Genomic DNA, 13,351 nt, shown 5'->3' with positions numbered 1-13,351 from the left:
ATCCGAATTCCGACTGGTTAGGTTGATTATAGATCACTAGATTTCCGTTTGAGGTGTTAGTAGAATCACAAACGAATTTCCAGACATAACAGTCACGATCTTTTTTTGGCGCACATCTACGGTCCTCCGTGAAACCTAGGACAGGACCTGACAATTGTTAATCCACTTTTAGGACCAATTTCGGACCAGCTCGTGATTGGTTGAAACTGACATAAGCAAGTACAGGTTGTTGAAATCAAGATTACTGCAGGGTGGTAGAAAAAGTGTTGTCAGTATCGTCGGTAACAATGTAGCTTGATATTGGATATTTTATTTTTCGGGTCATCTTTTCAAAGTTATTGATTTCAATAGGATTTAAGTTCAATCTGTTTTTAAATTCTGTCAATGCGGAAAGTATACGAGTACATTTAACAATCACTGGATGATACAAAGAGAAAGCCTGAAATCACGAAGTGTGATATGGACGAGAATATTGTTTATGTTGGTTGAGAATAGCACCCAATCTTTGGATACTTCTGTATGTTATTATTTTTGTCAAATAGAATATGTTGAATACTTTAGTTAATAAAGCTGCAAAAATTAATTACTTAAAATTGAGTGTTTTAGAAAAAATTTATTAAGCTGTTTCAACTAAACGTTTTCTTCAGAACAAACATCTGATCAAAATGAATCCAGAGCTATATTTTTGACCGATATAACATTTGTCTAAGTGTTTTCAAATGATAAATAATTACATGTTATAAGGGGAGAAAGTTTTCAGAATGAACAATTATCTCTACTGGCAACAGTGATCGCGAGGCATTTATTATTTACAGCAGGGAGCAACCGGAATAAGAAGAGAAATATTTTTCTGGAAAAAGAAGCCAGTTGTCTGGTCCGGTCCTAGCGTGAAACGATATAAAAATCAACTTGGGTAATTTGATTTCAGTTTTCGTTCGATGGTTTGAAAAATAAAACGCAAACAATAAAGTCAACTATGATTACTTTATTTATTGAATATTTATCTTTTTACATATTTCAACAATGTAATTATGTTCAGATGGTTTGTTACCGTTACATTTACAAAATTCAGAATGAGTAATAAAATTAAATCTGTTCGCACACTTATGGCAATTCATATTCATTGTACTTTGCAATTGGAGCTGCAACAGTAATAAATCTACAGACTATATCATTGAACTGCCAAGGCTGCTCTATTGAGCTGCTGGAACTGCACCGTTGAGCGATCGAACGCATCTCAATATCTTCCATCGCCTGAAATGATATTGCGGTGTAATTATTGTTTTAAAAAGAAATTATACAAAGCTACTCACACTGCGATTGATGACAATCATTGAATTATTCTCCCAAAACCGGCAATTTTACAAAATATTTTCACTCACTTCAAATCTGACCGATAGTTTCTGCGATGCAACACACAAAATTTTTTCACCCAACAGCAACTTATTGAAGTAAACTACACTGTTGAGTGAAAACTACTCAATACTTTTCACCCAACAATTAAAAACATGCTTGATTACTTCATGTTAGGTGAATTTAAGTCAACCGTTGGTTATTTTTTTGGCAGCGTGTACATTCATAATGCAAATGTCAAACCGTGAGAACCCTTTCGATTGGCACATTGTCGCAAAGCTGATTTACCGGTAGCGACACCTGCCAATGAAAAATTGGAACCAAGAAATGGAGGACTCTTTCGGAAATTTTCATATCGGCATTAGTGATTTGCATCATTTTATCGTTTATTCAATAGTACAAATAGATATCAACAATAAAAGTACACTAGGAGTAGAAGAAAATCGATTTCAAAGTTATTACTACTACTTTTTTTAGTGTAAGCTACGATTAAACATGAAAAATCTTCAGAAATGTGTGAAATTAGGTAAGGTTAGGTTTTTTCGAATCAATATTGTTTTAAGCAGAAACCAGTGTAAAGTTGATTTCTCGAGCACTAGAATGTATAGCGATCGAGTACTATTTATTTTGGATACTTTATTTGTTATTTCCAGGCATTTGAAAAATGCAATCAAACCAAATTTAATGCTCTATTTTGAATAACCGGTAGATTTCGCACAATGAACTAAGATCAACATTACCACCTCAGAGTAAAAACTTTTTCTTCAACTTCTACTATGATTTTTCAAATGAATTTGGCAGTTTTCATAAGAAATCGTTGGGAAGGTGGAGTAATTAGAAATTTTCCTACCGATTTGACAGCTCTTGCTGAAAGTATCATCTTTAAACAAGCAGCGCCTCTACATTTCAGTTTTGCGACAATATGCCAATTCGGTAGCTCATTTGTATATATTGAGATTTTATGGCACACTTTGGTTGAAATGATAACAATGCAATTGATCTCGCGTTCCACCAAGCGGTGAGTGCGGTCATTTCAGAAGGTACCGAGAACGAACCACATTTTTCAAAAATATTTATGAGCACATACATGTCTTTATTATTTATCTTCGGTAGAATATTGTTACTAATAGTACTGTTGTTGTACCATTTAATTCTACTATGTCACGTCATTACACTCTCACAAAGTCACTATTTTCACAAAAGTGTTTTACTATACATAAACCTTTCAACCACAAACGAATTTCCAGACATGACAGTCACGATCTTTTTTTGGCACACATCTACGATCCTCCGTGAAACTGGCACCAATGGTGATAAATTGGTTGCACTGCTGAGTTCCCATCATCGAATTCATAATGCAAATGTCGAACCGTGAGAACCCTTTCGATACGTTAGCTCATTTGTACACGCAGAGAAATGGAGCATGTTTAAAATAACAAAACAGTTAGTAGAATTTTTAATATGATTTATGTTCATTTCAAGCTAGAATATGATTATTTTGAACCAATTAGTTGTGTACTGATATAACTAAGTTTACTGTTCAAATGAACCGTAATAGTTTTATTTCCAATAGACAAGAGCATTTTTCCCGCGAGAATAATCCAGGGCATTTTTTTATCTCCTGCGGATGAAGTTTTTTACAAGTTTTATAAAAAACGTTTATCTGCTTCTTTAATTAACTAAGGGATTTTCAATAATTCAAGCGTATGTATCGATAATTGGAAAGATTTTGAAAATTGCATAACATTACATAACACATTTTCTTTGCAAAAAATATTTAATGCAGGATCTCTATTTTGACTGATGGAGCACCGAATCGTTGGATGCTATAAAAATTAAAAAAATCAGGGCTTGATAGTGGGGTATGGAAATAATTCGATCGTCTAGCGACAAAACGGCTCACAGTCTTGAAAAATGCAAATTTCAAAATAATTGTATATTAGGAAATAGAAAACAAATAAAAGTAGTATCGAAAATTACTTCGTTAAATTAGTATGAAAGAAATTATTTTATTCCTGAAATAAAACAAAAATGTATGGTTTCAACAATCGGAAGCGTTAGTTGAAATAACTAATTTTAAGGAAATTTATTTCAACTAAAGAATTTGTGAATTTAAAACGTTACAATTATTGACTTTACCTAGAGCTCGTTTCATTTAAAACTATATTTTAAGTTGAATTTACTGTGAAATTGTTTGTCAAGATATTGACAGGAACGCGCAAGTAAAATATTTGTTACTTTTATCAAACTGTTTATTGAAACAAACTAATCCACCGAGAAATATAAACCATCATGTTTTGTGGTTTCAATTAGCAATATTTACAATATCAAACCAGATTTTTTTTATCACTATAACAACAAAAATATTCGTTTGGTTATTTTTACAAATTTTTTCTCTGCGTGTATATATTGAGATTACATGGCACACTTTGGTCGAAATGATAACAATGCAATTAATCTCGCGCTCCACCAAGCGGTGAGTGCGGTCATTTCAGAAGGTACCGGGAACGGACCAGATTTTTTTTTAATATTTGTAAGCACATACTTGTCTTTATTATTTATCTTTGCTTTCAACCATGATGTATTTGTAGTAAAAATAACTATATCCATTTTAACTTCGATATGGTATATGTTACTATTTTCACCGATAATATTACTAGAAAGGTAAATTGGTAAAACATACTATTGAAATTTATTGTTAAAAATACTAGATGTACCTTCAAATGAGCATGGTATATCGTACTATATAAACAGATATTCTACTTGAATATACCAGAACATGGAAATGGTAAAATATACGATAAATTAATTTCAAATTTATCAAAACGTATGTTCTGCATGATTTATATGGTGCATTGTTTTTAATTTTACCCTCAAAGATTCTAAGATAATAGTAGCTAGAGTGACTATAATCAGAGTGGCGACAGCTGTTCGTTTGGAATGACAGCTCCCAGTTCCAAACGAGCAAACGACCTGTCAATTCAATGTAAAGGTAATGGAATGTTTTGAATTGTTGCCAAAATTACGGATGAGATGTCGTCACTCTGGTTATAGGCACTCTTATAGTAGCATGTACCATTATCTTTCTTTCAGTGTAGTCTTCACTAAATAGATTTTTCGATATTGTACAGATTGATTTTTAATACAGATTTTTGAGAAAAATATAGTTGGCAGCTCTGGCTAACACTTCGCGTCTAAAGTTTATTTTTGTTTATATAAGTGTCATCAATGTAAAATTTTTCGCTATTTTTTCGTGATCGTATACAGTTCTAATTGTCCAATCGTTTTATAACAGTTCATCGGAAAAATAAATTTATTCAAATACGCCGCCGGTAAAAAAAATAGTATAGAGCTGCGCGAGATATGGTCGCGTTTAATCTATCTACCTTTCCCGAGGTTTGCCGACTTTGTTTACAATCGAAACATCCGGATGAAATGGTTTCGGTTCATATTGAACGACCAATGCAGAGCGGATCTTTAGGAGACTTACTGGAGGAATTCACTTTCAAAATTCCTACGGTATGATTGTGTACCTAATTAGAAAGTTCTAATAACTATTTAAAATTTTTGTTTCATACAGCGAATGTCGAATTATTTTCCGTCGGAGGTATGCTCAATGTGTTTGGAAGTTTTCGATTTCTTTTATAAATACAAGCAGAAATTATATCAGATTCATCTTTTTCTGAAAGCATTTGTGGATGTTAAATTGGGAAACAAAGATCCGTTAGTGAAGCTGTTGAATGACAATAAGGAATATTTTTCCATTTTGTTCAAAGATTTGGATATTTGCAACAAGGAAGAGTTACTGGTAGAAGATTTGCTTGAAGAATATCAATATTATAAAATATCAGCCATGGCCAATGTGAAGGATGAAGCCAGCGACGAGAAACAGGTTGAGCCCGCAGAAGCAAAAAATTACGAGCTTCACGTAGAAATTATAGATGATATTGAATCTGTGAAGGATGCTGACCATGCCAAAATATTTTTGGAACAGTTGGGAAGTTACAAGGTGGATAACGAAAATGTCAAACAAATAGAAATTAAAGCCGAGCCAGTGTACTTGCTGTCTGTGATACGCGATGATTCTCAATTTGAAATAGAAGAGTTGCCTTCCAATGGATCAGATCAAGTTGACGATTTTAACGAAGATGCTGCGTCAAAGCATGACACCAGCGATATCAAACTTATTTTTTCGGATGACGGTCACCACGACGAAAACATGTCAATAGCAGAATCGAATGAAGAGTCAAGTTCCAGGGATGCTCTTGAGGTTCATCAAAGAAGTCACGAAGAAAAATCAAATACACCGAACAAAGAATTTAACACCAGACAGCCTCGCTTACCAGTTAGCAAAAGCAGAGAACACCAACCGCGAGAACTTCGTAAGAAGCACGTGTGTGATATTTGCGGGGCTACTCTGAAACATAAATACTCGCTGGAAGTGCATCTGGGTCGGCATGCCGGAGTTACTCAGTTCCAGTGTCAGTACTGTTCGTCATCGTTTCACACCAAAACGGAGATGCGTAACCACCTGCGCTCGATTCACACTACCGGGAGCAGTTGTGAATGTGCCAAGTGTGGAGCTGTGTTCAAAACCAAGAAGCTACTGAATCAACATCTCGAATCGCATGCCGAGAAGCGAAACTTCAAGTGCGAAACATGCGAATTTGCATTCAAAACTTTGCAACATTTGAAACGACACATTACAACCGTCCACCGTGAGGTGCGTTTCAGTTGCAACCATTGTACGATGTCCTACGGTAGGAAGGATAAGCTGAGGATGCATATGGAGCGGGCTCACAATGTAAGTGCTTTAGGTTTTCTTTTATATTGTATACATGTCCGTGTGTACCCCTTAAACTGACAAGCGCTGGCTTTTAACATTTTATAAATTGAATTTTCTATTATTACCTTAAATAATTTGATCAAGCTAGTTTCAAAATGACGAGAAAAGTTTGAAAAATATTCAGCTTGAGAAACATATTTTTCGATTGTCTCTGTATTAGATCGATTTAATATGATGTTGCTGGGACCCAGGGTAATGTTTTTGTATGTCAGAAGTACGTTCGGTGAACGCTGTTGCCGGTTATAGACATCTGGCCCCAAAGAGAATTCATATCGTTAAGCAGAATTTGAAAGAGAATTTTGTCTCCAATCCGGACAATTTTATCAAAGTTTAAACCCTTCAACTGTCATATTTACGGAGTCTAGTGTGGTTCTATTGATTTTAATTTTATTTAATTTTTGAAGCAACTACTCCACCGAAAATTTTGAAAAAAATCTTCGATATTTTAGGCATTGTCAGGAAAGTTCACAATTTTTTATTTTCGAGTTGCAGTTTATTGCATTAAAAATACCTCTAAATTTTACATAAATAATTTTAGGACTGTAATCGGTACGGTCAGAGTGTCTGTCAAATGAGATACTCGATAGTTCTATTACCAAGCAGAAGTATACTCAGTCAAAGACAGACGACCTTTTTGTTTTCTCTCTCATTCTCCTATTCCCTGTTGAAGTAAAAGAAATCCATGAGAGTACTAACATAAACATAAATTGATAAAGTTCATTGTTCTTTGTAAAAAGTCATCGGACTTAGGAGTTTATTGGTGTAAATGAATTTAATTCAATGTTTATGCTGCTTGATTCATATTTAGTCACATCGTAATCAAACGATGACATGAAAAATGAAGATAATATCAATCGCATCGGTAATCAATGAGCGTCCTGGTGAGTGTAATATCAAGAGAATTTAAGTTATGACAGATCGGCTCTCAGACACTCAATATATGATGATTGGTAGAGCCTGGTTTGCAGCAGTCCAGTGACACAAACTTTCCAATCTTCGTCGTGCAAAGTTGCTAGTTGATAGTGACATTTAGCAGCTCTGGTTTCAATTTCATATTATTTTAAATGTTGAACCACAATTTTCGAGTGTTTCTAAAAAAAATTACATTCAACCATGCGCCTCCATTGAAGTTGTATTAGAAGGAGACGCAAGGTGCATAACTACTAGAATTAAGCACCATGCGTTTCCTTCTAGTAGAACATAAATGGAAACATGTTGTTTATTATTAAAAAAAAAAACAAACATTGTGGTCGTCCACATTTTCAAAAAAATATGAAACAGAAGCACTTTAACGCGTTCAAAAATTATTCATTTATTACTGAAAAAATGCAGAGGTTCCAAAATCGGAAGTTTGAAAAAATATAATTCAGAATTTTTAAACAACTCTTAATGCAAGAAATTCATCTTAAAAAATTTGAAAAAAAATGTAAACCTTACTGATAATGTTTAAAAATAATCTTTAGGAAACTTGTCCAATAGTAAATCCTTTAAAATTAGTCAACGTTTGTTATGAAAATACTGCGATAAAACCGATCCGTTGAGATGCTCTATAATAAAGTCCTCAAATCATCTGTCAGTTTAATTTCAATAGGTTTTTTTAAACTGCTAACTGTTTCGACACTTTTGAAAAAAATGCTTTCTGATTAAAACAGATTTTTGGTTGGTTCATTAAAAAAACCGAAATTGTGTTAGACAAACACCTTTTAAATGCTAATAATCATTTTTTTGACGTTGCATGTTTTTGACACCTGACAACTGGTGTGGATGAAACTTTGTACACGTTTTCAGTATGACAAGCTTTTTATTTTGCACAAATGTAGATACCAATACGACTCAAAAAAAGCAAAGTCTTGGCATTACATTCATTTTGTGGAATTTGGCCTTTCTGTTTCAACAGACTTCGCAGCCGATTCTTAGTATACAGAATCATTGCATGGCTAGTACTATGGATCCTATTGACACTAAGAATCCTTCCAGGTCGGGGTTCGAACATACGACAACTGGCTTGTAAGACCAGCGTCCTATGCTTTGAGCCGTCAACCCGGGACGACGACTCAAGACTGTATATTAAAATAGGCGGCTGAACTTTCTCCCATTCGAATCTCAAAATTTGTAACCCTTACAAAAATGATATCCGAAAAGGCAGTAGTTTTTTTGTGTGTTTTTCCATATAAACTTATTTGTATCTATGGTATGCGAAATATTTTTAGTAGCGAGTTCTGAAAGTATTTACCCTGAAAAGGCAAAAAAGCAAAGTCTAGGCATTGCATTCTTTTTGTGGAATTTGGCCCTTCTGTTTCGAAAGACTTCGCAGCCGATTCTTAGTGTACAGAATCATTGCATGACTAGTACTACGATCCTATTAACACCAAGAATCCTTCCAGGACGGCCCTGAAAAGGACTTTTCAGTTTATTGGTGTTGATGGTGGAAGGCACTGATTACGCACGGAACCACCCGCGATCCTATTTCAACCAGAATATTAGTTGATTTTCTGAATTCGATTGGTTAACATTTGGTACAACTAATCGATTCTTGTTTTAACTAAACTGTCATTTTTGTTTTTCGATTAGCAGAAACGATAATTGAACTGTTCAATCAACTCGAACAATGTTATTGGTTTTGCGAAAATGATCAAAATATTCTTACATATACTATATATGATCTATTTGAAAAAAAGTTCGGTATGTTGAGATACATGAAATAAATATCGTTGTTAAAATATAAACAGTATTTTATATTGACATGTAATATCATTAGTTATTAACAGGGCTGGGGAAACCACCGATCACTGCTGATTTTAAGTGATCTTAAACTAGGAATAAATTATTATTACGAAATCAGAACTGATCGGATCTCTAAGTGATTTTAATTTTTGTATGATCATGATCATGTCAAGTCGAGATCAGTAAAGATCGAAATTCTAAAAAAATACTTCTGATTCGATCGGAAATGATTGATGTAGAAAAACGTTTTTAATCAGCAAAAGTGCCCGGAGGGGCGAGTAAATTAACGAAATTATTAAATTTACCTAAAATGTGTATTGAAAGATGATGCCATCAAACGGGAGCACTGATAATTTTAGTCAATTTATATGAGCTTGGGTGCATCAACCGCTGGGAATTGGAATTTTGCGACGGCAATACAAACGCGACATTCAATCGCTGCGTTCTGTGTGTTTGAAACCCTTCGCTCCTGTTACTTTTATAAATGAAATTCATGTCAAAAAGCGTTTTATTGCTAATGCATGAACATCATCATCGGTATCAAACAGCTGGAAATAAATCAATGATCGAATTTGAAACATAAAATTTTTGCGCATACCTGAAAGATTACGAGATGATCATTCATTAACGTTTTCTAATTTGTCATCAAATTTTTTTCATCTTAAACAAGGTTAACTTTATCACAACGCCGCTGTTAGATAAACACTTGTTATGGAATCATAAATTTCTCAAATCGAATGGACACAATTTCACCAAACGCTTGAATCATCGATGTTGTTTTCATTGACATTTTGAAGCGACGCGAACAGATTTCAACTAAAAAAGTTGTTGATTGTGCATTTCGATGATTGTTTTGCTTTCAACTGTCTCCGGCATATGACAGCATTCAAATCAACGTATTTTTCAACTACTTGAATATATGCAAATCAAAAACCATATTGGTTTAATCAAAAAGAAATTAGTTAAATCAACTATCGCAAAAATAAAACACTGCGATATCGCAATTTTATGATCGAAGGGTTCTCCGTGCGTTCATCCGGCACTCCATGATCGAGATCATCCTGCTTTTTCTTCGAATGCAAACTAGCAACAGAATTTCGATAAAAATGTCTCGTGCGAGGCGAACGGCGTATGAAACAAATCCACAAATGGTTCATTTTCTAATGTGCACAGCAATCTTCTCTGCGGCATAAAGGAACCGAACACAGTGCAAGTCGTTTCGATGCTAATTCTTGTTTTGTGAATGGGTTTTCTTAGAATCAAACGCTCGCATGAAATGCGGAATCCATACGAAACTGTTGTACTTGTCAGGGGAAACTCTAATAATGGCACTAAATTTCTGTTTGAGCTGTTAGTAGAATGTTCTCACTAATAGTACTGTTGTTGTACCGTTGAATTCCACTATGGTATATCACGTCATTACACTCTCACAAAGTCACTATTTTCACAGTCACTATTTTTCCGAAAGTGTTTCAAACGTTATAATACAGATACGTATTTCGGAATGCTATTTGCATCCTTCTTCAGTGTATCGGTTTTATAAGTTTATAAACTTATAAAACCGATAGTTTATAAACTTATAAAACCGATACACTGAAGAAGGATGCAAATAGCATTCCGAAATACGTATCTGTATTATAACGTTTGAAACACTTTCGGAAAAATAGTGTCTGTGAAAATAGTGACTTTGTGAGAGTGTAATGACGTGATATACCATAGTGGAATTCAACGGTACAACAACAGTACTATTAGTAGTCTAGTAATGGTTTGGAAAGTAAAGAAAATTAGATATTGCGAATACCAATTGTTTAAAATATGAAGTGTTATCTACTCGAATCGATGCTTAGAAATCTTTACTAGCAGCACGTTAAAAGACATCCAGAATCTGTTCAAAATCGTTCGAGCTGTAGATGTTCAAAATCTGACCACTGTTTGTTCGGTTTAATTCTTTTCGTATTTTGAATTTGCATTCTTATAAAAAAATAAAGACGTAGTCCTACGTCAAAAAGTCAGAGTGTTTTTACTTTGAACTTGTTACTAATACCAATTTTGACGATATTTTAATTAAAGTTACAGAACAAAACATACTAAAGACATTCTTTGTGAAAAATAGTATTTTAAGCAATAGAATATGATTCTGCTGCTTAAGATTAGTAGGCCTGTTAATGGTGACTTTTCTCCTAGAAGTAACCGTTCTCGAGATTCAATGGTGTTTAGTTTTTCCGTTTAATTGTGCTGTTTTAACAAGCCTACTCATATAAGAACAGAGAATCTAAATGAGGTATACTAAAGTGCCTATAATCAGAGTGAAGACTTCCTATCCGTAATGTTGGCAACAGTTCAAAAAATTTAACCCGAAATGTTGGCAGTGTCGCTATGCTTTGAATTGTAATTGACAGGTCGTTTGCTCGTTTGGAACTGGAAGCTGTCATTCCAAACGAACAGCTGTCGTCACTCTGGTTGTAAGCACTCTAAGGTATACAATTATTAAAAACTTGCGAGCTACAATTTTCCTGAATTTCATTTAAATCCGACTTCCGGTTCCGGAATTCCAAGGAAATATGTGAAAATTTTTAAAAAATGCGCTCAATTTTCTCGGAAATTTCTCAACCAATTTTTGCAAACTATGTAGCAAAATAATTCTTCAGAAAGTGCCCGAAAAGTTGATCTAGATCCGACTTCCGGTTCCGGTATTACAGTGCGATTAGTGAATATTTTCAATTTCATGAGCATTTTGTCACAAGAATGGCGAAACGAGGTGCACATTTCTATACAACTTGCTGCTAAATTCATCTAGTTGGTAGATTTTGTTAGTTAGTGAATATATAAAACTACTTAGGGACTACTAGTCAGTGATGTTCGAGATCAGCACACGAGCTGCTCTATACCTGCAGTGTGTGCCTATTAAGCTCGTGTGCTGTGCTTTTCAAACCAGACTCATGAGCGTGTGCTATTTGTGTAGTCCACCTTCTGACAAGAGACAGTACAAGAGCGGACACTGTGTGCTTAAAAATTATATTATATTATTAAATAAAGAAAAAAAAACGACACTCAAGTCAGCACATGAGCTAGCACATGAGCCAGCTCACGAGCTAGCTCCCCATTCCAGCTCATGAGCCAGCAGATGAGCCAGCGTCGCGAGCTGGTTCTTCGAAGCATACGACTCCCGATCTAGTAGCAACACAGCACACGAGCGTGTGCTTCAGACTTCGTGTGCGTGTTTTTGAAAAGGTACAGCACACGGACTGTATAAGAGCTGGCTCGTGTGCTGGTCCATCACTGCTACTAGTCTCCGGTTTTCGCTTCCGAAAGTATCGATAATGATTTATGATTATGAGCAGTGCGTGCCTTACTGACAAACCATTGAAATAATAAATACTCCAACTTGTACAACATTATACATCTTTCTCTTTTCCAGATCCAATCCTACTTCGTCTGTGATATCTGCCTACGATCATTCAATGGTAAACAGGCGCTAGACGAGCATAAGGGACACCACGCCAATCCGAAACCGCTCGAGTGCGGTGTTTGTCTGATGGCATTCGAGGACGGCAGGACGTTCGACGATCACTTGTGCATAAGCTATCGGGATAGTTACGAATGTTGCGGAAAGGACTTCAAGTATCATGTACACTTCAATCGGCACGTGTTGATGGAGCACGGAATCAAATCGAATGCCCGAGTCAGACCGAAACGTGGACTGCTGATCGGCCAACTGAGAGCCGATCGGCGACTGCGGGAGGTTCGATGTAGAAAATGTGATCGAAATTTTGTATCCATGCTGGAGCGAAAACGTCACGTTTGTGTGGGAAACATATCGAGCATTGGTTCTGCAGAAATTCCGGCGACATCCGAAGAAATGGTGAATAGTGATGGAGCAATGTTTGTTAGTGAAATGGGCGAGGAAGAACATCTGGAGGATGTGGATGATAATCTAGAGATTGAGTATATTATAAGCGAAGAAACAGAGTCCGTGACAAACTGTTGAATAGTTTGCAGTATATTGTGATTTGAAATAGTAAGATTGTATTATCAAATGGATTCTGAAACAGATGACATTCCATGGTTTACTAATCACTCAGCAATATGGAGTGATATTGAAGAAAGTTGATCGAAATAGTATTCAAAAGAACTAAAATTCGCATAGCTGGAAATGTTACACTACAAGTTGGGTGAGTACTTACATAATATTTATTATTTGTAAGCTGATTTTTGGTATAAAAAATGTTTTAATCTTCACTAGCCGGGACTGGGTGATTATTAATAATATAAATCTCGCCGCGTAACCCTTTCCTGTCAAAATTGTGAACGATAATAACTCAGTCATTAGTTAACGGATTGGTATAAATTAACCATCGAGTCGATTCGAAAACATTTAACTGAAACATGTATGGCAACGTAGTTTCCACGACCTATGATTTCATGAAT

At 35.1% G+C, this 13,351-nt stretch overlaps 1 protein-coding gene across 1 annotated transcript; it reads left to right on the top strand.

Annotated features, from left to right (window-relative positions):
• The first annotated feature begins 4,550 nt into the window (after positions 1-4,550).
• On the top strand, positions 4,551-12,942 carry LOC131435356 (zinc finger protein 62-like). Its single transcript, XM_058603161.1, has 3 exons — positions 4,551-4,872; positions 4,934-6,157; positions 12,342-12,942. Exons 1-3 carry the CDS (start codon positions 4,717-4,719, stop codon positions 12,909-12,911), a joined length of 1,950 nt encoding a protein of 649 aa, XP_058459144.1. The 5' UTR covers positions 4,551-4,716; the 3' UTR covers positions 12,912-12,942.
• The last annotated feature ends 409 nt before the right edge of the window (positions 12,943-13,351 follow it).

The sequence above is a fragment of the Malaya genurostris genome, chromosome 3, assembly GCF_030247185.1.
Source record: "Malaya genurostris strain Urasoe2022 chromosome 3, Malgen_1.1, whole genome shotgun sequence".
Classification (NCBI taxonomy): domain Eukaryota; kingdom Metazoa; phylum Arthropoda; class Insecta; order Diptera; family Culicidae; genus Malaya; species Malaya genurostris.
The sequence above is the reverse complement of the archived record's forward strand: the minus strand, read 5'-3'. Positions and strand labels throughout refer to the sequence as shown.

Coding starts and splice junctions, on each gene's coding strand:
- LOC131435356 (XM_058603161.1), top strand. CDS start 4,717: ATGGTCGCGTTTAATCTATCTACCTTTCCCGAGGTTTGCCGACTTTGT. Junction 4,873..4,933: donor TCACTTTCAAAATTCCTACG/GTATGATTGTGT, acceptor TGTTTCATACAG/CGAATGTCGAATTATTTTCC. Junction 6,158..12,341: donor ATATGGAGCGGGCTCACAAT/GTAAGTGCTTTA, acceptor TCTCTTTTCCAG/ATCCAATCCTACTTCGTCTG.